This window comes from Ascaphus truei, chromosome 4 (genome assembly GCF_040206685.1).
Source record: "Ascaphus truei isolate aAscTru1 chromosome 4, aAscTru1.hap1, whole genome shotgun sequence".
In the NCBI taxonomy this organism is placed as follows: domain Eukaryota; kingdom Metazoa; phylum Chordata; class Amphibia; order Anura; family Ascaphidae; genus Ascaphus; species Ascaphus truei.
The window spans coordinates 113,978,777-114,005,039 of record NC_134486.1 but is presented as its reverse complement, the minus strand read 5'-3'; the positions used below and the strand labels follow the sequence as shown (position 1 = coordinate 114,005,039).

At 42.7% G+C, this 26,263-nt stretch overlaps 1 protein-coding gene across 3 annotated transcripts in view; it reads right to left on the bottom strand.

The window, feature by feature from the left end:
- RMDN2 (regulator of microtubule dynamics 2) overlaps positions 1-26,263 on the bottom strand; it is a 101,774-nt gene that overhangs the window by 38,934 nt on the left and 36,577 nt on the right. For all 3 annotated transcript variants that reach the window (XM_075596477.1, XM_075596478.1, XM_075596479.1), the window contains exons 4-5: positions 23,031-23,133; positions 21,142-21,202 (exon numbers count right to left, since the gene is read on the bottom strand). In XM_075596477.1, the coding sequence (XP_075452592.1) occupies positions 21,142-21,202; positions 23,031-23,133 (164 nt within the window). The remainder of the gene's footprint in view (positions 1-21,141; positions 21,203-23,030; positions 23,134-26,263) is intronic.

Here is a 26,263-nt window from a genome sequence, read left to right as displayed (position 1 = left end):
CAACCATATTAGCCAATGTGATCATTCCTTTCTGGATGATGGGCACTGAAAATGCAAGAGATTTCTAAAACTTCCCTTGACTTGCATTGAGAGGAGAGAAATATTTTCAAGGCGAAAATAGGAAATGTAACATTTTACAGCTAAAAATCAGACAGCCTGTGTGCCTTCAACAGGGGTGAGATTAGGGATGGTCAACTAAATTCCCTAAATCTTGAAAGTTATTTTGTGTTAACAGAGATGGTGTGTGCAAAACACTTGCACGCTTTATTGATACTAGCTATGTATTGGGAATTTAAAAATGTTTTTTTTTTTAGAGCTGTGGCAGGAATGGCAGGCTTATAGTACTATATTAGCATACGGATTATGGGTAAAATACTAAAACATGAAGCAGAGGAATATCACAAATGGTTTGTGACAGGGTCTTTCCCCGGTTTAAAAAGGCCGCACACATAGAGCCTGTCTGTAGCTGATGAGTCCAGCAGGGAGATGGTTAATTGTAGCTAAAGTCAATTAGCCAGTCTCAACCTGGCTCATCAAAAACTTTAAATGTGTGCTGCATAAACTGCATAGGTAGGGTTGCCAGGTGGCTTGTCCAAAATTTCACATAACATTAGTATGCATTTAGCGTAGGGACCTGCTATAGGGACTTACCGTGACGTGGTTAGCAGGCTTGGCATTATTTGATCAAAGGATGTAAACCAAAAGTCTCCTTTATCATATAGATTCCCCATTTATTGCTATCGAAAAGGGAGAAGCGCAGGGATTCACTGTCTCTTTTTCACATTTGTATGGCCAATCCCTTCATCAGGTGCATGCTCCTTACATGGAGAAGCGCGGCGATTATATATTCGAAATATATATATACAGTGGTTGACAAATCACCAAAAAATCTACTCGCCACACAAAAAAATCTACTCGCCACCTAGTACCAAACGTGTGCTGCTTGGGCCAATATTTACTCGCCCGGGGGTTAAATCCACTCGCCCGGGGCGAGCAAATGTATAGGTTTGTCGAACACTGTGTATATATATATATATATATATATATATATATATATATATATATATATATATATATATATATATATATATAGTGATGTATTGAAGCAAAAGGTGTTTGAGGGGAGGTACATAGGACCCAGCACCTTACATGGTGTGTTCCCTTCCCTCTCACCTGAGCCCTAATTAATTAGCTACAAGGTAAAAGGCAGCACAGACAGTTTCCTGGGGCTGCTGCTGTGCTAATCTGAAGGCACATACACAGACAGCCCTGTGAGAGACTGCAAAGGGAAGCTGCAGGTACAGTGTCTAAAGTGGGGAAAGAGTTTAGTTCTCCCACTGTTAGTTAGGGACTAAGCTGTGTTAGTCAGAACTCCTGAAAGGAGTTAGGTTTTTGTTTCTGTTTTATGTTATGAGTTAACCCTGTTCCTGCTTTGTACCTTGTAAATAAACCCTCCTGTGCACAAACAATACATTTTCCTGCCTTTGATCTGGATAAAAGAGACTGCAACGTGGTGTGGGCATCACAATTGGTGGAGTTTAATGCGGGCAATCCACAAGGCAGTGAAAGTGGAAAATGGAGGCATTTCTGACCTCGCTTCAGTACAAACAAACAGAAAATGCTGCTATCCTATTGCGGGGTTTGCAGGAGATGTCAAAATCCAATAATGAGAGTTTACAACAGATGACAAAGTCACAAACTGAAAGTACTGCGGCGTTAGTACAGCAGATGGCGCTGTCCCTACATCAGACGCTAAAAGAAGAGAAACACGAGGCGTAACTTCGCCTACACCAGGAGCTCAGAGTGTTGGAGGAGAAAATTACCGCCCAGACTAGCGTGGCCCCACAGGTCGCTCACCAGGTAAAATCGCACCTTATTCAGAAAATTACGATGGACGATGACGTTGAGGCGTACCTGTCAATTTTCGAGCGCACCGCAGTACGCAAAGGGTGGTCAGTTGAGCAGTGGGCTGGAATGATTGCTCCTTTCCTAGTGGGTGACTCGCAAAAGGCCTATTATGAGTTGGAGCCAGAGCAAGCGAAAAACTATGAAACCGTGAAGGCTGAGATTATGGCACGGCTAGGTGTCACTGTCGCAGTTCGGGCCCAGCGGTTCCACTCCTGGCATTACGATGCAGAAAAGGCTCCACGCTCCCAACTCTACGACCTCATCCACTCTGCGTGGAAATGGCTCCAGCCTGACGAATGTACAGCCGCCGCCGTCGTCGAAAGGGTCATCATAGACCGTTTCCTGCGGGGTCTTCCTCGCACCGTCCAGAAGTGGGTCAGCCAGAATGACCCCCAAAGCGCAGAGCAGTTGCTCGCTATAGTGGAACGCCACTTTGCTGCTGAGCAGATGACCCGGAATAAAAGTCCTGACGAGTTCCCCGATCGCAGGTCCCCGCACATCAGGAGGTCCGGTAAGATTGTTCCTCAGCCTAATGGGCCACAGGGACTCAGACTCCCATAAAGGAGTTGGAAATCCCACGGCCCGTAGAAGGGACTCTAGCCCCACTCCTTCCAATAGACTGGAGAAAACCCCCCGACCCAGTTTTGGGAAGTACACTGAGTGCTCCAAATGTCATGAACTTGGACATCGGCAGCAGTTTGCCCTATGAACCTTGACCGAATGCAATGTGACATTTCTGTGGGTATTTTTCGGGCGGGGTTCCTGCTGTTAAGCAGACTGTTATAGAGACGGGTCATTTAGAGAGGAATAGGATGTGTGAAGTCAAAGTAGATGGGATACCTGTAAGTGCAATGCTTGATACTGGTAGTACAGTTACATTGGTCGCTGCACGTCTAGTTAAGTCTGGGTTTCTACCAGGGGTCTCCTTACAGGTAACCTGTATCCATGGGGATGATCGCACTTACCCGGCTGCACGAGTGTACATAGAAAACCCCATCGGCTCAGTACATCATCAGGTCTGGGTAGTGCCGAATCTAATGTATGAGGTACTAGTGAGTCAGGATTTCCCGTGGTTTTGGGAACTGTGGGAAAGAAAGTCTGATTGTGTTGAGGATGTGCCCTTGAGGTCTGAGGTTCCCGATCCAGTAGACCCTGGTTCTCCGTTAGAGGTTATGGTATGTGAAGGACCTGAGGTTGAGGACCCCCCAGAACTAGATTTTCAGGATTTACAGGTTGCTCCCCCAAAGTTTGCCTCTGCCCAACTAGACGATTTGACGCTAGTAAACGCCAAAGCCACAGTAGTGAGCATAAATGGGGTACCAGTTAACCCAGAGGTTACACCATCACCACCGTACTTTGTCTACAACAATGACTTATTGTATAGGGTTGAAAGAGAAGACCCCGATAGGTTAGAGCAGCTACTGGTGCCAAAGCACTTTATAAGTCAGGTGTTGGACCTGGCCCATAGCCATATCCTGGGGGGACACCTAGGGGTAAAGAAAACCACTGATAGAATAAATGTGAAAAAGAAAAAATGTGCACAAGCGCTAAAGACTAAAACACCAGTGTGACAATTGCAAAATATATATATATATAAAGGCTGCCTAGTAATACTGTCAGTACTGACAGAGAAAGTGAAAGTGAAAACAAAGAAAAACCTGGCGCCAAAAGTTCATTGGATAATCCTGTACTCCTCAGGGGGTCAGCACACTTGCTTGACAGGCCATATAGGGGAAAAAACACAAACAGACACAGATCATAGTGCAACACTGTAGGGTTAAAACAGGTCTACACTAATACACACACTGCACATATAACATAGAGACTCCTAGTGACTATAAAAACTATTTATTAAATAAAAAGAACTATGCCATAAAATGGTTTGGACAAATGAGAACACCGCTGGTCATCCAGATATGAAAAATCAGAGCCCTACTTACAAGCAGCAAGGCAAATACAGGCAATGCAACAAAGAGTCTTCCGGCTGCTGCTGATGTCTTTGCAGAGATGTGATTCCTGCTGCACCGTGACTCTCGTACTGACTCTCCCTCCAGGGGTTAACAGGAACAGTGGCAGTGTTGGAGGCCTGCTTGTGGGGCTCACAGCTCTCCTCCACGTGAGGCTGCTCTCCTCACTTCCTCCTCCGGTTACACAGGCTGTCTCAGCGTGCCTGCACGCGAGTGTGCACGTGCCCTTAAAGGGACAGTACAAGCGTCCTGTATGCCAAGAACTAACGGCTGCAATGGGGCTCAAATGTGACCTAGGAAGTGGAGTAACATCCACGAAACGCGTAGGGCAGGTGACACAGTCACTTTGAGCTTGGTATTGGACTTTTTGGGACACTTGGTCACATTTGAGCCCCATTGCAGCCGTTAGTTCTTGGCATACAGGACGCTTGTACTGTCCCTTTAAGGGCACGTGCACACTCGCGTGCAGGCACGCTGAGACAGCCTGTGTAACCGGAAGAGGAAGTGAGGAGAGCAGCCTCACGTGGAGGAGAGCTGTGAGCCCCACAAGCAGGCCTCCAACACTGCCACTGTTCCTGTTAACCCCTGGAGGGAGAGTCAGTACGAGAGTCACGGTGCAGCAGGAATCACATCTCTGCAAAGACATCAGCAGCAGCCGGAAGACTCTTTGTTGCATTGCCTGTATTTGCCTTGCTGCTTGTAAGTAGGGCTCTGATTTTTCATATCTGGATGACCAGCGGTGTTCTCATTTGTCCAAACCATTTTATGGCATAGTTCTTTTTATTTAATAAATAGATTTTATAGTCACTAGGAGTCTCTATGTTATATGTGCAGTGTGTGTATTAGTGTAGACCTGTTTTAACCCTACAGTGTTGCACTATGATCTGTGTCTGTTTGTGTTTTTTCCCCTATATGGCCTGTCAAGCAAGTGTGCTGATCCCCTGAGGAGTACAGGATTATCCAATGAACTTTTGGCGCCAGGTTTTTCTTTGTTTTCACTGATAGAATAAAGGCGCGATTTTACTGGCCGGGTCTACACAAGAGGTATAACGTTATTGTGAGACATGTCCAGAGTGTCAAATGACCTCACCAGTAAAATCATTCCGTAGTCCGTTAATACCCTTGCCCATTATTGAAGTTCCTTTTGAACGTATTGGAATGGATCTGGTAGGCCCATTACCAAAGTCAGCACGGGGCCATCAACACATTCTAGTCATTGTAGACTATGCCACAAAATATCCAGAAGCGGTTCCCCTCCGGAATACATCTGCTAAAGACATACAGCACCGACATTGTTTATTGCACTAAATCACGACGGCACGCCGAGATCTACCCCAGCTGCCGCCAGTAACAACCGTGCGCCGCCGCGTTTCCCCCACGCACCCCCCCTCCACTTCGCGCGCAATTTACCCCCCTTCCCGACCCCGTACCCGGCTCTGCCCCTCTGCTTCCCCGCACCCCCGCTTACCTTCATTTGATCTCCAGGGGTGTCGGGGAAGCCTGGGGAAGACGGGGAAGACGGGGAAGACGGGCGCGCATGTTACTGTGACGTCACAGTGCGCCGCCACGCGCCGCGGCTACCCGCTTCCCAGACGCATGTAGCCGGCGGCTTTTGCTGCAATAAACAATGTCGCTACTGTAGCCAAAGAATTAATGTTGTTGTTTACTCGGGTCGGGATCCCCAAGGAAATATTAACAGACCAAGGAACCCCTTTTATGTCCCGGGTTACGAAAGAGCTACAGTATACAGATTGTTGAATATCAAACATTTACACACCTCGGTCTATCACCCGTAAACCGACGGCCTAGTGAAGCGATTTAACAAGACTCTTAAACATATGTTACGGAAGGCCATAGACCGAGATAGTAAAAACTGGGATTTTCTCTTACCGTATTTATTGTTTGCCGTAAGAGAAGTTCCTCAGGCCTCTACAGGTTACTCCCCTTTTGAGTTGTTGTATGGGAGACACCCACGAGGTATACTTCATATGCTCAAAGAGACCTGGGAAACAGAGTCAACACCCCACCGTAGCATAATCGAACATATTTCACAGATGCAGGATCGCATTGCAGCAGTGTTGCCAATTGTGCGACAATACATGCAGCAAGTAATGAAAAGTTCAGTCCGCGCTCTGGCTCTTTAAACTTGGAGTGTTGGTCCCTCTCAGTTCTCTTGCTGCTTCTGTGTTTATGAGGTGTCTCCCCCACCTCCAAATGTGGTCTCCACCGGAACCCCGATGGTGATACCAATATCAGCAAAACAAGAAAAAACACAAAAGCGCACCAAGATGAGAGATAGATATTGTATTAGCAACAAATAATAAAATTAGTAACTTACATATAAAATGTCTTTAATAATCCCCGATTCTGGTGTCTATCACAGGAGTAGGGCATCACATAGGAAGTATGAAGGGTAATCTCAGTTCTGAGAGATCAGACCCGCGCGCTGGGGCTGTCTCTGTTCACTCTCCTGTCCTCCACGTGTGGTAGCGTGGTGCAGAGTGTAGCACACATGTGCAGGAACCGGGGCCTTCAATAGGTGTCCTTAGGATGCCTGTCCGTTTTTGATAGCATAGAAACGATCGGAAATAAGCAGGAACGGTACACTTGAGTGTGTACTGGTGGTGGGTAGTAAAACCACCAGCCACAACAGTCGCGACGCGTTTCGTTTAACAAAGTAAACTTCTTCAGGCAATGACACCTAAGGACACCTATTGAAGGCCCCGGTTCCTGCACATGTGTGCTACACTCTGCACCACGCTACCACACGTGGAGGACAGGAGAGTGAACAGAGACAGCCCCAACTAATTTTATTATTTGTTGCTAATACAATATCTATCTCTCATCTTGGTGCGCTTTTGTGTTTTTTCTTGTTTTGCTGATACATGCAGCAAGCCCAGAGTTCACAGCAGAACTCTTATAACCGGAATGCCAGACTTAGGGTGTTTAAGCCGGGGGATAAGGTGTTAGTGCTGGTACCTACAGTAGAATGTAAATTTTTGGCCCCATGGCGGGGACCCTACGAAGTCCTAGAAGAGTAGGAGAGGTCAATTATAGAGTTAATCAGCCCGGGAGGAGGAAGCCAGAACAGTTGTATCATGTGAATCTCTTAAAGACCTGGAAAGAGAGGGAAGCGTTGGTTACTGTAGTTCAGACTGTTCCATCTAGGGAACCTTCTGTTCCTGAAGTAAAAATTGCTAACACCTTGTCAGGCCCTCAGAAACAGGAGGTAAAGGAGTTTCTTGTGCACAATGCCTGAGTTTTCTCCCCTGTACCCGGGAGAACCTCGGTTATTGAGCACAACATCCATACAGAGCCTGGGAAGGTCATACATCTTAAGCCCTATAGATTACCTGAGGCTAGGCGACAGGCCGTTAAAGAGGAGGTACAGAAAATGTTGGACCTCGACGTAATCGAGGAATCATTCAGTAATTGGTCGAGCCCTATCGTGTTGGTTCCAAAACCGGATGGCTCGATCAGGTTCTGTATTGATTGTCGGAAACTAAATGCAGTCTCCAAATTTGATACATACCCTATGCCCCGGGTAGATGAACTGATAGACAGGGTAGGTGATGCCCGATACTTAACGACCCTCGATCTGACTAAGGGGTATTGGCAGGTACCTCTAACATAGGCCGCTAAAGAAAAAACAGCATTTTCCACACCAGGCGGGCTATACCAATATAAGATCCTACCCTTCTGGTTGATGGACCGGGTGTTGAAGTCCCAGTGCCAAAGGAGAGGTCACCATGCCCTTGATACCGCCCCAATGCCATCTCCTTGGGGTAGGGGTAAGTCCACAACTTATGGACAGGCCATGGACACTGTTGGGCCCCAGTCACCGGCCCTAACCCCTCCTGCCCATGCTTTGACCCCATCAGTGACTCCTAGCCCTGTGCGGGTTAAACATCTTGATCCTACTGTTGCCCCATTTGTGCTTTCCAGTGTCTCCTGGGTTATCACCTCAAATAAGGGATTGGTCCTTTGGAAGGGGGGATAGTCCTTCTGAGGACTCGGAGGGTGATATATCTGCTTCCAGATGTGTAAGAAGAACTACGTCTAGGGGCTCTTTCCAATTTTTTAGGGTGTCCTCTAGGTCACAATCCCAGCAGTCCAGTACATCTGGTATATTTTCTCATGAGTGTGCCAGGATCCACGATCAGAGATCTGAGCCTTTGCCCGGGGAACCCCTTAAGTGGTGGGACCCTATGTTTCAGGGATATGTCCCTAATATGAACAGGACAAGGTTTGTATTGGTTAACGGCCCTATAGTTGACCATTGGTGGGAGGAAGGCCAATTTTCCTCAGAGGAGGTAGCAGAAGCCATACACAACAGGTTGGGAGAGAAATCTGGGTGTTTGGACACCCAAGGGCCCCTTTATATTATACCAGGAGGTGGATCCTAATGAGCCTGAGTTTTGGGTCCTACCTGGCCAAGGAACTGTCCGTAAAATAGAGGCTTAGCCGAGCTGACCGGGAAATAAAAAAATCGGTACCGTCAGTCTCATGGCTATGATTTTCCCTGTGTCCCAGAACCGATCATGCTGGAAATAGAAGACCATATGCATGATTAGCTAAAGCTGGCTGCCACTGATTATCTCCAATCTAAGACCATAAGGAGTTCGTGACTGAGTCCAATATTTGTTCCATCATGCGGGAGTGGCTAATAGGGACTTGCATTTTTATGGACAGAGTAGAGGTTCGTCAGCAGGCTGGTAAAACCAAGTTTTATTACGTCTGGGTTAAGGATTTTGAGGGACAAGCGATCAGAAAGCCTGATCCCAAGTATTACAATAGTTCCCCCACACTCTTCAAAAAGGAAGAGTTAGAATTTAGTCGCTTTCACAAGTGGGTGATTTGGGTGTCTACTGTAAATGTATATGGTTGCGTGTATTATCCATGCTGAATAATGTTATTATTTTGCAGGTTCCAGAGTGATGGATGGTGCAACAAATTTGTTCCAGTGAGGCCATGGAAATTTCACCCAGGGGAGAGTGTAACATGGCTGGACCAGATTACCACTCTGCCTCCTGTCATGTAAGTTCTGATAGCTACAGGCTGTGACATGCAATCCTGTGGGCTTTTTACCCCCCTCATTCTGACTCCCTGAGTGACAGAAGTGGTGGTGTCATAGGAATCTGTGTGCAATCTATCATGGTGCAGATCCTGTGCCCTCCCTTTCTGATGCCTCAGGGAGGATGTGCAAATTTGTAGGGAGTGCGGATCCAACCCTGCTAGGGAGTGGAGGTGTGTGGCCGGTCTCCTCCCGGCTGGGAGAGGGACAGGCCAGTCAGTCCCTAATGGGCTGGCTGGTCAGGAAAGATCAAGAGGCCTCTATTAACAGAGAGCCAGCACAATCCAGAGGCCTGGGATCCTCTGACCATTATGCATCCGCTGTGTATAACAACTGCAGTGACTGCAACAGCCAAATAAACCCCTTTGCTTTTATTTACCCCTGCCTGAGTGTTCAGTCCATTTGGGTAAAGGGGGGGGGCACAGAACTATGCTTTGATGGGGCTGACTCTTGACAACTTGGAGCCACTGGAGCTGCTGTCACCAGTAAAAGGAACATCAAGATCATCAAAAGCCTGTCCTGTCTCCCCTACATCACAGACAACTCGGCTCTCCTGGACCCTCACTGGTATGGCTGCACCACTGACACCTGTAGCCGCAACAGTATCTTCCAGAGGGTGGGGGTACATGTGCTACACACATTTATTTATCAAATGTTTTACCAGGAATTATAGGCCAAAACTGGTCAATTCTGGGCATTATTGAAATCCGTGCACTCTGATTGGTTAAAATTCGGGGCATTATCCATTTAGTAATGGCCCAGAATATTTGGAACCCTGCCAAGTTTTTCAGCCAATCAGCTTTCAGTTCTCATCCACACAGAGTGAGAAGAGCTCTCAGTCAGGGGAGTTGATTGGACAGGGGCAGCAGCAAGGCACTGACTCCACCGCCACCCTGCCTGTAGTGAGCTCCGCACAGAAGAGTGAGGTTTGTGTGTCTGTCTGCTGAGTGTATTGTGGGTGTAGAGGGGGGCAGCAGAGCCTGTTTTGTTGCTGTGTGTCTGCAGTGTGTGTTTTGTGGCTGTAGAGGGGAGGGGGCTGCAGTGGGTGTGTCTTCTGTGTGTGTTTTGTGGGTGGAAGAGGGGTGCAGAGTGTTTTTGTTGGTGTGTGTGTGTGTGTGTGTGTGTGTGTGTGTGTGTGTGTGTGTGTCTGCATTGTGTGGGTTTACAGGGAGCTGCAGTGGATGTAGAGGAGGTGCTGCTGGGGTGTGCTTTGTGGATGTAGAGGCAGCAGTCTGTTTTGTTGGTGTCTGTGTGTCTGCAGTGTGTTTTGTGGGTTTAGAGGGGTGCCGCAGTGTGTGTGTCGTCAGTAGGTGTAGAGGGTGGAGGAGGGCTGCAGAGTGTGTTTTGGTATGTGTGTGTCTGCAGTTTTGTGGGTTTACAGGGGACTGCTCTGTGTGTTTGTGGGTGTAGAGTGGGGCTGCAAAGTGTGTTTGTGTATATAGAGGGTGGCTGCAGTGTGTGTGTGTGTTCATATAGAGGGGGGCTGTGTGTACAAGAGGGCCCCGGGCATGTGGCGGGTACCATTCTAAGGGCCCGTCGGAAAGCGAAAATCGTCGGAATGCGGAACCGCCGATTTACGACGTGTGCGCATGTGCAAACCAGCAATACCCCCCTTCTGCGCAAGAGCAACCTCTGTTCGGCACGCGCAACCTTCGTTTTGCCCATGCGCACCCTCGGCAACCACACCTTCTGCGCATGCGCGACCTCTGACTTCCCCGTTCTGCGCATGCGCAGGTATGGCGGCCCCCTTCTTAGTACCACCGTATCAGCGGATCGCCGAAAAGCGGGGCGCCGAGAAGCGGGGCCCTACTGTAAAGTATGTACAATTTCCTTTTAATAAACACATGCAGTAAAAGCAAAAGAATGTAGACTATCATGCTCATAAAAATCAATATGACTACAAAAGTGTCTGTTTTATGATAAATATTTTCTATTTTTTTAAATAAGCCTACATTTAGCCTATAATAGTAATAATCCCCTCAGAACAGGGCATTATTGGCCAGTAATGCCCTGTTCTGAGGGGATTATTACTTAAGTAATACATTGAGAGTTCCCTCTTGTTTTCAAGTATGACCAGAGTTAAGTATTTTGTACACATATCTGGATCAAAAACATAGAATTTTGTAACCGAGAATGAAAAGGTATGCTTTAATGTGTAGCTATTAAGTGGTGATATTGAGTGCAACACAGGAGGGTACTTTTTTCCTCTTTCTTCTGACATTGTTATTGCAGACAACAGCCAAGAAATATGAACAGTAGGAGCTACTATAATACAGAAAAAGAAAGATCAAAGACGGCAGCAAACTTAAAGTGGGGGTAGATAGTGATATATATATATATATATATATATATATATATATATATATATATATATATATATATATAAATATATATATATATATATATATATATATATATATATATATATATATATATACATATATACATACATATACACACACACATATATATATATATTCATACATACACACACACACACAAACATATATATACACATACATACATACATACATATATATAAAGCAACTGTAAATATTACTGTATGTTCATTTGCATGTCTTAGACAGGTCTGCAACCCTGTCTTTCCCCATTGTCACCCAGCATACAGCGCTTCCACTGCAGCAAGGGATTCTGGGAAATGACATGCAAATGAGCACTCAGTGCCACCTTTTGTCTCAAGCTCGTATTACACAAGCCAATCCTCAAGCCAATGCATGCTGTTTTAAACACAGCTTTTAGACAGAGGCTGGGATGAGATGCAAAGCCATTAGACCACTCACATACATACATACATACATACATACATACATACATAGCCAATAAAGAATAATCACTTGTGAGCACATTCACATGTCTTAGACAGGTCTGCAACCCTGCCTTTCAACCATTATCACCTAGCATACAGTGTTTCCACTGTAGCAAGGGATTCTGGGAAATGACATGCAAATGAGCACACAATGTGTCACCTTTTGCCTGGAATATCCATTCACATGGAGCCCATTTAATCTGATGTATCGCCGTTCACAAAGCTTTTAAGCACAACATGGGACTAGCAAAGTAAATACTGGCTGTACTTGCTTTGCTAGTCCCATGCTGTGCTTAAAAGCTGTCTAAGACATGTGAATGTGCTCACAAGTGATATTCTTTATTGGCTATATGCTAACGGTGGAGGTTTTCTGTCGCCTTTTTCACCCACCATAACTTAAAATGTATATGTATGTATGCATGTATGCATGCATGTATGTATATTTTGTTGCCTTTTTCACCCACCATAATTTAAAATGTAGTACTGAAGAAAATCCAGCACACCCTAATAATAGATACAAAGTCACTGATATATAACCAATTTGAAAATTTAATCCAAGGGGACAAGAGGGTACTTCCCTAGCCCCAGAACCCACAACAACAGAACTGACCCTAAGTAAAAACACTCTAGAGTGAGGAGCAGGCTCGTGGTTCGTGTGTCCTATTAACTAAGGACTGTCTGGTTTGCATTACTCCTGATTTGCCTCCTCTCTTTGCTGTTCTCTGGTGTTCTCAGTTGTTGCTAGTTCGCTAATACATTGTAGCTGTTTGCATGTAGTTTGTCCCTGAATATATCTATACAAAAGTTAAACTGTGGATTTATTTTGCCAATTCGTTTAGGGATATTGTATGTGAATTTAATTAGAATATTACTTAGAATTTGTGGAGGGTCTTCTATTGTTTTTACTTAGGGTCAGTTCTGTTGTTGTGGGTTCTGGGGAAGTACCCTCTTGTCCCCTTGGGACTGAGGGGAACGGGCCTGACATAGGGACAAGTCCCGAAACGTTGCCCCCCTATACTCCCCCGTTGTGACCCACTTTTTTTGTTTTCTTTGTTCCCCTTCCACCATTCACCTCACCTACCCTTCGTTGTCCCATCCTACTTTTCCTTTATCCCTTATCCTCCTGTACATCCAATGTATGGCCCTACCTATATGTTATCTGTTTTCCTAGTGTGCCGTTGTCAGTTATTTGACTTATTTGTGAACTGATTAAATTTTCAAATTGGTTATATACCAGTGACTTTGTATCTATTATTAGGGTGTGCTGGATTTTCTTCAGTACTTTATTGTGTTTGAGAGGGATTGGGCCCTCTCTAGTCTGTGGCACCCCGCTTTGTGTATATTTATCTACTTTGTGTGAGTGCTGTCTATTACTTTTGTCTATAACTTAAAATGTATAATAGATAGATAGATAAATTAATTTTACCATATCGTTGCTTTTCAATTAAATAGGCGATGCAAATGTCTCAGCAATCATGAAAGCAGTTGCAAAGTAAGATGTACGGCTACTTAATTTAGTACCAATAAAGCAACTACTTGATTATGTCCAGAAAAGTTGCTGGGTAAACAGTTCTAGTCTTGGCCAACTAAGTTATTGCAGAACACAGTATTTCGCTTGTGATGGTTCCTAGATAAATATTTGAAACATTTATCATAAGGTCTGCAGCAATCCGAACCAGTAATCTAGCTCACAAAAACACGAATTAATAAACATGCCATAGGGAAAAGAGACTTGAGTAAATGTTTAAAGCTGAGCTGCCTGCAATTATTTTAATATGGTGTAAAAATCAGGGTCATTAACAGGCTATGATCTGAACAATAGAAATGAATGAAAAACGGAGCACCATCCAGCGTAAAAACAGATCCAGAGGGGGCTCACTCATAAGATAGTCAAATTTATTGGGTCATACAAAAATAACCTCTAGAGAGGCAGTATAACACAATGTGTTTCGCGCATAGCGCTTCATCATGGTGTAATATTGTGAGTTAAAACCGGCATATTTAAATGATTACCGTGCGAGTGATGTCAGATGCCAGGATCCGCCTCCATATCCCTGATCATAGATCTATCTCCCTATTGGTCTGGCAGAGATTCAAAGCAAATAAAGCTTTAATAGGTAGGGACACGGAATAAAGGGTTTCTGGGAGCTCCGATGTCACGCACTCAAGCTATTGAAATCATAAGGTGTACTTAGTTTTTCACACATAGCTTCTCCATTTTGGCTTTATTTTTGTTAAATAAATCATGACACGGTGTAATATGTCATGTGTTGTTGTTTTTCTGAGGTTGTATTTACCTAATTTTTAGACCTGCTAAGGAACAGATGATTGTTATTATGTCCTGATGTGTAAAACCATAGAATTCAAAGAGCGTATACTTTCTTTTTCACATAACTGTATACACATGTAATATACATATATAAATACCAGAGGGGGAGTTAACATTACAGTTTAAACACTAAGTAGTGAATTTAAACAACCCATCTGGACCAATACAATATATATTTTAATTCTAAACTGCTAGAAAATGGAACATAATGCTTTGAAACAATTGTCTCAATGCATAAAACAATATAATAAATGATAAGAAAAGAGGAGGCAACAACAAAGAACTGGATCAGAAGAGAGATCCAGAGGATCAAAGGAAGTGACCCAGGTCCCAGTCTCTATTGAGACCAGCCGAGACCTGGGTACACAATGTGAAGATCCAATATGCCTCTCTCTGATCCAGCCTTTTAGTTCGACCACCACCCCTAACAAAGGGGGGAATAAATTCTATCCCACTAAATGTGAGGTTATTCACATCCCCCTTCTTACAGAGAAAAGTGTTTTGGAACAGGGTGGTTCATGTCTTTTTTATTAATAAGCCTCACGTGTTCCATGATTCTAAGTTTAAGACTTCTGGTGGTGCAGCCAACATACTGTTTGCCGCACCCACAGGTAAGTAAGTAAACAACAAATTAAGTCATACCGTTGATGAAGTGATGGATTCTGTATGTCCTTTTTGTGGCCGTGGACTGAAAGATTTTAGTAGGTTTCATTAACTTGCAAATTTTGCAATGGCTACAATTATAAGAGCCCCTGGATGATTGGATGCGTGTAGACATCTGAGAAGAGAACAGGCTAGGTGACAATGAATTAGACTGCCTACTAAACTGTCTAATGAATAAAGGATTGCTTTTATATGTGTTTGTTTGTATTTTCGGCTAATCTGAATGATATAAGGTTAATGTATCTTTGTTTTATCATTTTGTTTAATACAGTTTTTTTCTTCTTATTTTAACCAATCGGGTTCACATACCCACTCAGAGGGGGCGTGTATACCTGATGCAGTAGTGCGTGACATCAGAGGTCTCAGAAACCCTTTTTTCCGTGTCCCTACCTATTAAAGCTTTATTTGCTTTGAATCTCTACCAGACCAATAGGGAGACAAATCTATGATCAGGGATATGGAGGCGGGTCCTGGCGACTGATGTCATTCGCTCGCTAATCATTTAAATATGCCGGTTTTAACTCACAATATTACTCCATGATGAAGCGCTATGCGCGAAACGCGTTGTGTTATGCTGCCTCTCTAGAGGTTATTTTTGTATGACCCAATAAATTCGACTATTTTACTTATGAGTGAGCCCCCACTGGATCTGTTTTTACCCTGGATGCTGCTCCGTCTTTCATTCATTTCTACTGATGTTCCATTCCACGGATGCACATCATTGGACCTCCACAGGATTTACTGGATATCCATAAATTGTTAGTTTTTCTATTACTCTACCAAGCGCTTAATTGCTATAGAGGATGGGAGATTTTCTTTTGTGTCAGTACTTGCTGGATGTATATGCCAACCGGATACACTATACACTAGTCTCCATTTACCTGCTACTCACATGATACATTTCTTTATTCTGGAGTTGTCCTAAATCTATATAACTGAAATCATTTGCTGGTTTGATGTGCGTTTGGTAGCACCAGAATTCCATTTACTATGATCTGAGCAAATTCAGGTGGTCCAACCCAGTAGTACATACCAAACTCCATTTCTGAATAAGAGAAATCCTCTTCATGTCTGTTGTTGTCAAATAGGAATGGCTATAGAAGGATATCAATTCAATGCTTTACTTACTGTTACTGCATATTGTCATCAATTTATCTTTGCAGTGCAAGGGAACATAATTACTGCCACAAGTGTCATCAGACAGAAGCTATTATTTAACAAAGGAACAAGTCTTTCAGGCGCTAAAAACATAGATTGTAAGATCATCTGGGCAAAAGACTGTCTGTAAAAAACAAACAAAAACATGTACCGTGCACTGTAATTTTGAAGCACTGAGTCCCATTGGGAGAAAAGCAGTATATGAAATAAAGTTGTTATTATTACATTTTAATGAAAGGGGTTTCAGAACCAAATACTGCGAACGTAGTTTAACTGCAGACTTGATGTATTTAGTGTCTGGTTATCTTGAAAGTTAATTCCCATATGCCACAGCACATGGCCTGCAAGTTCACCCCAACTATTCCTAACAATACAATGACAATCACCAATCGATGCCTATTAGGGCTAGTGCCCTTTTAAAATGACCAAACATCTGAACTATAAAATACACATTTTAAAACACTTAAATATGCTAGTTTAGCCATGCCTGATTTGGCTACCAGCCTGCCCCCCCCCCCCCCCTGACATGCAAGCCCTGGTAAGAGCAGGCAGTGTCAGGACCAATTATGGGTTTTCCCCACAGAGTCAGCTTCCCTTGAGTGACAGGGGTGGAGGTGGGACAGGGCCTGTGTTATACCCAATCATGGGTTCAGACCTTGTACCTTCCTCCCACTGTACTTAAGGAGTTGCATCACCCAAATTGAGCAGTGCCTCTACCGTTGAGAGAGACACGTATCACACAGGATTGCCTGTGCATTGGCATCTCCTGTTCCTCTTCCCCTTGGGGGAGAGTGAGTGATTACCTTTCCCCTATTCCTGATAGAGGGGCAGGGAAGAGAAAGGACTGCCTCGGGTGCCCTTGGCCCAGAGTGGAGGTCCAGGGACCATCCAGAAGTTGGAGACCTGCAGTGAACTGTATTGGGCAGTGTCAGCAGAGAACCAATAAACATGTTCCAGTTATCTATACCTCCTGCCTAGTGTGTAATCTTACTGGGGGGAGAGGAGTGTGTTCTAATGTAGGAAATTGCCTCCATACATCTGGAGCCTGCAGTAGATGGAGGCGCTGTGTACCCAGGAATAGACAATGTACCGCAGAAACCTGTCCTGTTCTCCCCAACAACATCGGCGGAGACTCAGATCTACTGTAAGCCAGCAGGTATGCACCACACACGTGTAATGGCAGAATTTCCCAGAGGCTGGGGGAAACACCGTTACACTAGAAAAAAAGATACGTTTTTAAAAGTGAAGTAAATAAAATGAAATGCATGTGTCACAGTAGTAGACAATGGATTATTATTTATTTATTTTTAAAGATGGGTACTTTGATCCTCTGCAATATGCATTCATTGATAATTACAATTTTCCAACATGCTTTGTTTTATAAAATTAGTTTATGAACATGTCAAAAGCATAAACCAATCCAGAGAGAGTATGACGCACAGCCAAAAGGAGTGGGTCAACAAGATCATAAAAAATAATAAGTCCTTTATTCGTCCATATGCAGAAACAGAAGTAAAAACCTCCTACATGTTTCGTGCCCCAGCACTTTATCAAAGAGTACTACTCCTTGATAAAGTGCTGGGGCACGAAACATGTAGGAGGTTTTTACTTCTGTTTCTGCATATGGACGAATGAAGGACTTGTTATTTTTTATGATCTTGTGGACCCACTCCTTTTGGCTGTGCGTCAAACTCTCTCTGGATTGGTTTATGGACGTTTCAACAGTGACAGCACGCCGGAGCATGGATACAGGACGGGGGGCACTTCTGATATGTGAGTTACAGTTTCCATTATTTATGTGGTTCAGCTAGATCCAGGGATCATCCTAATGAGGGGCTTTGTGGTGGGTTCATTCCCGGTACCTTGCCCCTTCAGGGATTATTGGTGCCCATAAAGACGGCATACCACTGAAGAACTGTGTTTATCTATTCTGTAGCCCCCGTACCAGTGCTGTGAATTTATATAATAAAGACTTATATAATAGATCCGTCACTAGAGCGCATGCATCACTGAACATTCTCTACATATGTCATAAAAGCAATTGAGATTAAGATTTACAAATATCCATTCAATCTGCCAGAATCCTGTGTGTTAGCTGGGATTTTCATTATGATTAGCTTTGCATTCCTCTCACAAGACTGGCATGTTTTATACTTACAGTCGCCAGCATATTAAGTCCTACAAAAACCTGAGCTCATGCGACTCCTAAACTAATGAAAAGATCGCATGCATTTAACTTGAAGAATTTCTGCATAACCAGCAGCAGATTTTTATCCCCTGCAGACAATTTTTTGGCACTTGAGCTTGATTTTGAACAAATCTATGCATTCTTCACATATGTGGCACTGCCCTCTCCTGATTTTCCTCCTACCTCTCTCACCGTTCCTTCAGTGTCTCTTATGCCAACTCCTCCTTAACCTCTATGGAACTCTTTCTAGGTTTACCTCAAGGCTCAGTTTTAGGCCCCTTACGCTTCTCGCTATATAGCCTTGCCCTGGGCGACCACATAGACTATGCTGATGATACACAACTACTGTATATGTATCTACACATTACCTTCCACGTGCAGTCCAGTAAAAAAATTACACAGTATATCAGCAAAATCACCTCAATGGCCCTTTGTCGCTCAAACTTAACATGGCTAAGACAGAGCTTCTCCTATTCCCTCCCAAACCCAAGCCCTATTGTCCCCTTCTCCATTACAGTCATTAATACTACTATCCACCCAGTCTTACATGCACACTGCTTGGTGGTTACATTCAAAGTCTCCCTTTCCTTCTCCCACATATAAACGCTGTTGCTAAATGTTGCTATTTCTTTCTTTGCAATATTGTTACAATACACCCCTTCCTATGTTTCCTTATGTTGGCAAGTATGCCAATGCTTGCATAAACAAGATAGACAGATCTGTGTGTATTGCTTGCCCATCACAGAAAGTTACAGATCTGCCTGCCAGCGTCATGCTGTAACTTCCTCTGGGATATATTATGATAATCCAGAAAGGCATTGTCTTTTTGTTACCCATAACTAATATGACTAAGTGCTTAGAGTCTCAAAAACTTATGCACAAGAATAAATTGTACGATTGCTATGTTGGTCCATTAAAAAAGGATCACAATCCCCCCTCCCTCCCTTCTTTCCTAATGTGTCACCCCCCCCCCCCCCTCGAGTCTTTGTTCAGTGTGTTTATATGTGAAGTCGTCTTGTCACATAAAAAGGTGCGGATGTGTTACAGAACAAATTGAAAGTGTTATAATGCATATCACAATGGCTGTACCTTTGAAAAGTGAATAAAATATAAAGTTGGAAAAAAAAGAATCAAAACCTACTAAGTACTTTATAATCTTTATTTAATCTGTTAAAGTAACTACATGGAATTGTCTCTCCTCCCCCCTCACCAGGAAGTAATTATAATATTACCCTTAGTATACATACAACTAAGGTTTGGGCTCTCAAATAAAAGGTTAAGCCCGGTTATGGTTATCTCTGATCCGTATATATAAGGGTTCAAGAGTTAGCTCTTGGACCCAGTAACATTGTATCTTTCAAATGCATGAACTGTAATAAATATATTTTTTGTGTTTTTATCTTTCTGGGCATGTCAGCGTGCTGGGATTGCTATGGCATGAGTTTCAAGGGGGATTTTGCGGAGGAATTGTTGTCAGAATGTGCCTAGGTAGTTGGGTCCGGAGTTATCGGTTCTCCTGAAAAGGTACCCGGGAATCATGCCTGATTCTCGAATACATGAAGGCACATTGTCCCAGCAATAGCTCCCTTTGAAAATGCTTGCGCGACTCACTTCTAGAGTCCCTGCTTCAGCATAGGCCAGAAAGGTAAAATGGGACACAGGGATGAAAGGATCCCTAGGTTAAGGGGGGTACCCCAGTTAATGCCCAGAACCTGTATTGGGTTTGTGGGTGCTCCAACCGTAAATAAGGTTGTGAGGGGACTCTCAGAGTCCAGTCTAAGTCCCATAGATGGTGTGTGGGGAATAAAGGCTAATAGAAATAAAAGTACACCTTTCTATTCTATTCCCCAGACCCAAGGACTTAGGGATGTATTAAGGTATATTTTATTAATACATTGTAATGTACTGTTGTGTATTGTAAGGTTTGGGACTTTCGGAATCAATGCCCACACAGACTGTCTGGGCTAACAAGTTGGTGCCAGTAAGTCTGCTGGAAATCGGAGTTCAAAGTAGCCAGAAGATGCAGGAGGTGTGAAAGACATTTGGGTAGCAGGGAAAGGCTCAAGTACCCACGTCCTGGGAACAATGGCAGACGTCCAGGCTGTCATTTGTTCTGCCAGACCTGGTGGAACCTGACCCAGTGGGTGGCATGAGATAGTCAGTGATAGAGGTGACAAACTTGCGCATGTCCCATGGCAATTTCAGATTTCCCGCACACCCGGCTTTTCATATCGGCTTTGCTCTGATTGGATACTGAGAAAGGTCCCACGCTATGATTGGCTGTAATATTTTGTGAATGAAGCTCCGAAATACTGTAAGAAACCGTGAGCCAATCAGATTGTAGATCCCCACTAGTAAGAGTGCGGGTGGGCTTTTCAAAGTTGCTTCTGAGCGAATAGCAAAACAACCGGCTTCGATTTCAAGCCTGAAAAGTCTGACTGCCAAATTCTAAGTCCCACTTTTTGTGCAGAAGTTCTCAGAATCGAACGTAGCGGTCACGGCTAGGATTGCAAGCCAATTTTAGTTCCAGGAGTTTGGTACTAACACCTTGTCAAGAAAAGTCCAAGTTCTCAGAAGAGACCAGAGGATTTTGGGCTAAGTCCCGGGTCAGGGAAAAACTATTTTTTAGCGTTCCCTGCACCTAGGAGAGTCTATTTTTTGAACCCAGACCCCCAGTAAGTGTGTTTCTGTATTTTGTGTTCCACTGTGTGTAAGCGGTTTAAAGCGAATAAACTACAATTAAGTCATTATCTTGTTTTGCTCAATGAATGATCCCGGTAAAAAGGTGTAAACTGCCTGGTCTCCCGTGACAGCAATACACTGCAAAATTAAACACGGCAGACTCTTCCAGACGATGCAGAAGCAGTGATCCTGTTTGTCACAGTGCAGTACACTGCTGCTAGCCATAATGTACTGTAGATTGAGGACTGTGCACGTATCCTTAAAAACACAATACATTTTATGCAGAGCTTTAGACATCTAATAACATGCCAATAAATACGATATTTACTTATTACTCACACCTACCATTGGTGGCTCCTACCACTCGAATGATCTAATTGAATGGCTTTTCCAGCAACACTTTTCCCTGCAAGGTAACAGAAAAGGAACATGTAAATATGGAGTTTAATAGCATGGACAGGGTTTTCACTTATACATTTATAGCCATTTAAATGGGCAGTCTCATTTTGGTCACAAACATATCTTGTAAACAAGTTAACAATGTAATTTAATTAGCATCCTTTCATACTCATTACTATTGAAAAAACAAATACTTTTTTTGTTTCTTTAAAATGTATTTCTTCTCAAGAGGATCAAACATTAGGAAATCTTCCTATGGATGGTCCAGTTCAACAAACAGAACATAAAATAAGGAACACCCTTCCCATGTTTTTTCTTAGCATGTTTACAGACCTCCTTTGAAAAATGATTTCATAATACCCAAAGTAATAGGTTTATTCTGGTTCTGGAAGGGAACGCACCTTGAAGTATGCACTCAGCTGCCAATACTGCAGGTCCCTCCAGATGTTCTGCCAATATAACCAGTACTTCTTAAATACTTCCCACTTGGTATTGATTGAGATCCATATTTACTAAACATCACTAACAAATAAGGCCACTTAAGTGAATGGGCTGCAAGGTGTCTTCTGACCCCAGAATGTAACTTATGAAACAGCACCGCTTAGTAAATATGGCACTGTATCCCTAAAGGGTGCTAAGTACCACAGTGCAGCTGTGGAAATTATGACATGTAATGTTATACACTGCTGTTTCCAGGTCTGTGTGCTTTTGTCTAAACACATGCAGTGCATATACATTCCACACAGTATCAATTCACAAATGCACATATTTTTGTATGATAATTGTATTAGTTTATATACTTGTTATGTAGAATAATATACTTTGTTGAATCATATACTGCAGTTTACAGTTTCATTTATGGCATGATCGGTAATGTCCCATTCTATAAAAACTGTCTCCCATATACTGGTTCTTATCCAAGAAGCAAACTGAGCAATATTCTACTCTATACAATTGCTTATCCTTATCCTTATCTTGCCAGGTAGATAGCATACAGTACTGTACTTCAGTTCAGAGGTTTGTCAAACACGTTTTTTCTTCTAATTCCTAGTATCTTTTCATTACAAATGTACACTACAATACTGCAGTACTCTTATTGCATCCAATGCATTAAAATGTGCATAAGATTGTATGGCTTTTAAATCACCTTAGGCAAGAGGTCTTCCCGCAAAGAGAATGCATGGAAACCAATTACAATGCTTAAGAAGAGCAGCCTTGGTAACAATGAACCCATTTACATTGGCTACGAATATTAACTTCTAGCAGTTAGTATAACATGATAACTGGGGAGTTCCTCCTTCATATTGCAAGAGTATATGGCAATAAATTAAATGTAATAATCAAACATAATCAAAAGTTTATTTATATTTAAGATATTTCAATAAAATAGGTGAAAACATGATATTGCTCTTAATGTATTGTATATTGCAACTCAACAATAGCATTTATTTTGATGGCATCATTATTTATTGCTATTATTAATTGTGATTAATTTTTAAAGACTGTCAAGGAAATGTCATGAGTTTAGCTTCAGCGAGTTAAAATAAATGAATGTCATAACCAATGTTATGTTGGATTCCTACTGTAATCAGTTTTTAAACGAACAGATATTATTCATGAGGGAAATCTAGGATATCAATTGTGCTTGTGCTGCTCAATGTCAAACAACGAATCAACAAAGATCTTGAATTGAGTATTGTCTGACAAAATAATTTGTCTAGTAAAATGTTAAGGGGTGCTATTAGTTGTATTGGTCCCATTACTAAAACAGGAGTGATGTTTTTTTATCATTATGGAATTACAATGACACAGTTCAGTGTGAGATTCCCACTTACCATTATCTGCATAATTCTTCTTTTCTTCAACATCATCAGTCATATCAAACATATCACCATATGCCCGGGCCAGTCGCCACAGGAACTCAACCTTGTTTCCAAACTGGTAAGATAAGAAAATATCAATCATCCACATTCTAAAGAGTGATGGTGACTGCTATACCCTTAAAAATGGGTGGTATGCTACTGTATGTATATCCAGAAACAAGTAAGAAAGTGAATAAGTCGCTAAACAATACCAGCATGTTTAAAAAGAAAAAAACCTAACTCGTAGCAAAAATAAAATCTTAATCAAATATACTTTAGTGTTGTGGTGAACTTTTTGCATGTTTAACACCCTTGCCATCATTTTGTTTTCTTTACAATGATCTAACTCACATTTTGTATCACAAGTGCAGCTATTGCCTACAAAGTTCGTATAAATTAATGCTCAAAATGCATTAGATGGGTAGATAATGTGGATCTTACATTAGATAAGAAGGAAATGTCTCAAATAGGTCAAAGTTGACTGTGTAAATAATGACGTACTGTAGTCATTTTTTGAAATAAAGGTTATAAGGTTGGAAGAAAATCTGCCCTTAAATGTGCCCTTCAACAACTTAGGCACTTGTTGACAACAAAGAATGGCTTGGACATTCAAAGAAGTCTTACTGTAATGTCTGTGAAGTTGTGGTTAACTACACCTCCTTGGATTAAGTGACATAGCATTGCAAAACGTCTAATGAGAAGAAAAAAGTACTGTTATTGAGACTACCTTGGATGCCCAATTAATTCTACATTGACAAGATATTGATGTTGAAGGGGATATGTGAGCCTGCAGTCTCCAGCCTTCAGGTGTGCATGATTTCGTAACTAATTCGCCCCTCCTTTTTCTACCCTATAATCAATAATGTAATCATAGGGAGCATAGAGGGTATATATAGCTCCACCCTTTGTTCTAGAAACAGGTTCTTCAGAGTTTTAACTGGGATCCTCACCATAACTCCTGTAAATAGGTTTGTGTGTATAACCTGTTATTATTTTGAAGTTAAGAAACATTCCCTTATCTAAGTAAGCGACCATAGTAATAGTCCATGACTGTTCTCACTATTGATAAGGATGCAGCATGTTCTTAATAGGAGTTCTCGGCATAGTAACTATGGAGTATGCTTCCTGGCGCATTCCTGATCTAATAGGTATGGAGGAAGGATGCAATACATAATAGCGGGTTGCTAATCCATAAGTTCAAAGTGTATGCCTGAAAGATCCATTCCACAAGTGGTGGGGCATTACCAACTCTGTGCAAGAGACTGCCAATGAATCCTTTACTATAGGTAACAAGTTAAGTTCTTCCCCAGTGTAGGAGTGAGAGTTATCAGGGGATGAAATGCAGAATCCTATTGTTTGTCACAAGTTTTGTCAAGTACCCAGTATGCCAGTCTGTGGAGTATTATTGACGGCTGTCAAATAAAGCACCTTTTCAATTATAAACGTTCCTGGTGCCCATCTTTTTCCTATCTACTTATTTACACCTGCAAAGGCCCGAGAGCACTGCCAATGTTTATAGTTAATCCAATGTGACCTCCTTCAGACCTGGGTAAGAATGGTTACAGAATGATAAAACAGCAGGATGGAAACCAGCGAATAGTCACAGCTTGCTATCAAATAGGCACATTCACCTCTATAATTTTTTTTTAAATATTAGCACGTGCAAACTATTTGTGCATGGCAGCCCCACGAAGGTGCGAATGTCTGCTTCAGGGGCCATCTGTGAAGACATTCGCAATCGAATCAAACAAATTGAATGTCGAACATTCATTTTAACATTTGCTTTGGGAGGAGTATAAATAGGGGTGCAGCCTCAGGTCTAAGCCACTGTGTTCTTGGGTTTGGGTTCGTGTGGGTGGTTGCAGCTGACAAAATTATAAATTTTATTATATATTGGTTTATAAATACTACTTTTATTATATATATTCTAAACAGTTTTTGACTACAATTTAATTGTGTTTTATAATATATTTAACACACATTCCAGCTAGCTCAAACTCCCACACCCACCACGTCATGAATTTATGTCAAAAAGAGTGCTACTGGGCGTGGCAAATGTATACAACAAAAGACAGGGGTGCCCAATGCTACATCCAATTGACAAAACATATAAAGTAATAAGTATAAAGTTTCAAAACTTCAATAATAATAATAATATTTACTTGGTTATTTAGTTAAACCCTTTGGCAAAAGCGTCATAAGCCTGCATACCACGTCAAGGTATAACCAAAATTAATGCAGGTCCTACACTACACTGTGAACCCTTCCTTTTACCTCTGTATGAGGCGAAGCAACCATAGTAGATCATGTTCTTTGCAGCAATGTGAAAAGACCTCCCAAGTTAAAAAGGTGAGGAGGAGTGAGCTCTGGGGGGAGGTGCCACCTACCTCCATTACAACTGTTACCAGTCAGAAATTGATCTTATAGATCTAGAGTTTGAGCTAGCTGGGAGTGTGTGTTAATCAATTTCTCTCCTATGGTGGCCTTTCTTTCTCTCACACTCCACGCCCTAATGGCAGGGGTGGAGGCGTGGGGCTCCTTCTCTCCTCTCTCTGCCGTTACCGAACCCTTCCTATTCCTATTCCTATTCCTCCCTCTCTTGTTTTTCCCTCCTTTGAGGCTCACATTGTCCAGATCTTCTCTCCTCTCCCTATCTAACGTGGCGGTCATCTATCGCCCACCTACCTATACTCATCCTCCTTCTGCCTTTCTCTCTCACTCTGAATCCTGGCTCTCTTTCTTTCTCTCCTTAGACTCCCCTGTTCTTCTCCTTGGGGACTTCAATTGCTCCAACGAGTCACCCCTGGATCCACAGACCCCACGCTTTGTACCCCAAAAAGACTGTTCAGAGACATTATTCCCCTCAAGGGAAGAGGTTGAACCTCAGGACTATAGTTATTACTCCCCCGAGGGAGTTGCTAAAGAACAGCTCCGACGGAGCCAAAGATCCCGGTATCCTCCAACAAGGATAGCTTACGACCAAATTGGGGCACCCCACTATGAGGCTCTTGGAATAAAATGCATGCAGCAATTGTTATGTTTACCCAGATGTACAATCTCATGTAGAGTTGTGACATGCGATAAGTTGTATATAAGTTAATGCATTTTTATTATATAACTTTGTGTGGTTATAATGGTATCCATGTATGTTATCCCAAGCGAGGAAGTTGGTATTTTTCACAAGGGGGAGAATGTGGCCCAGGTTC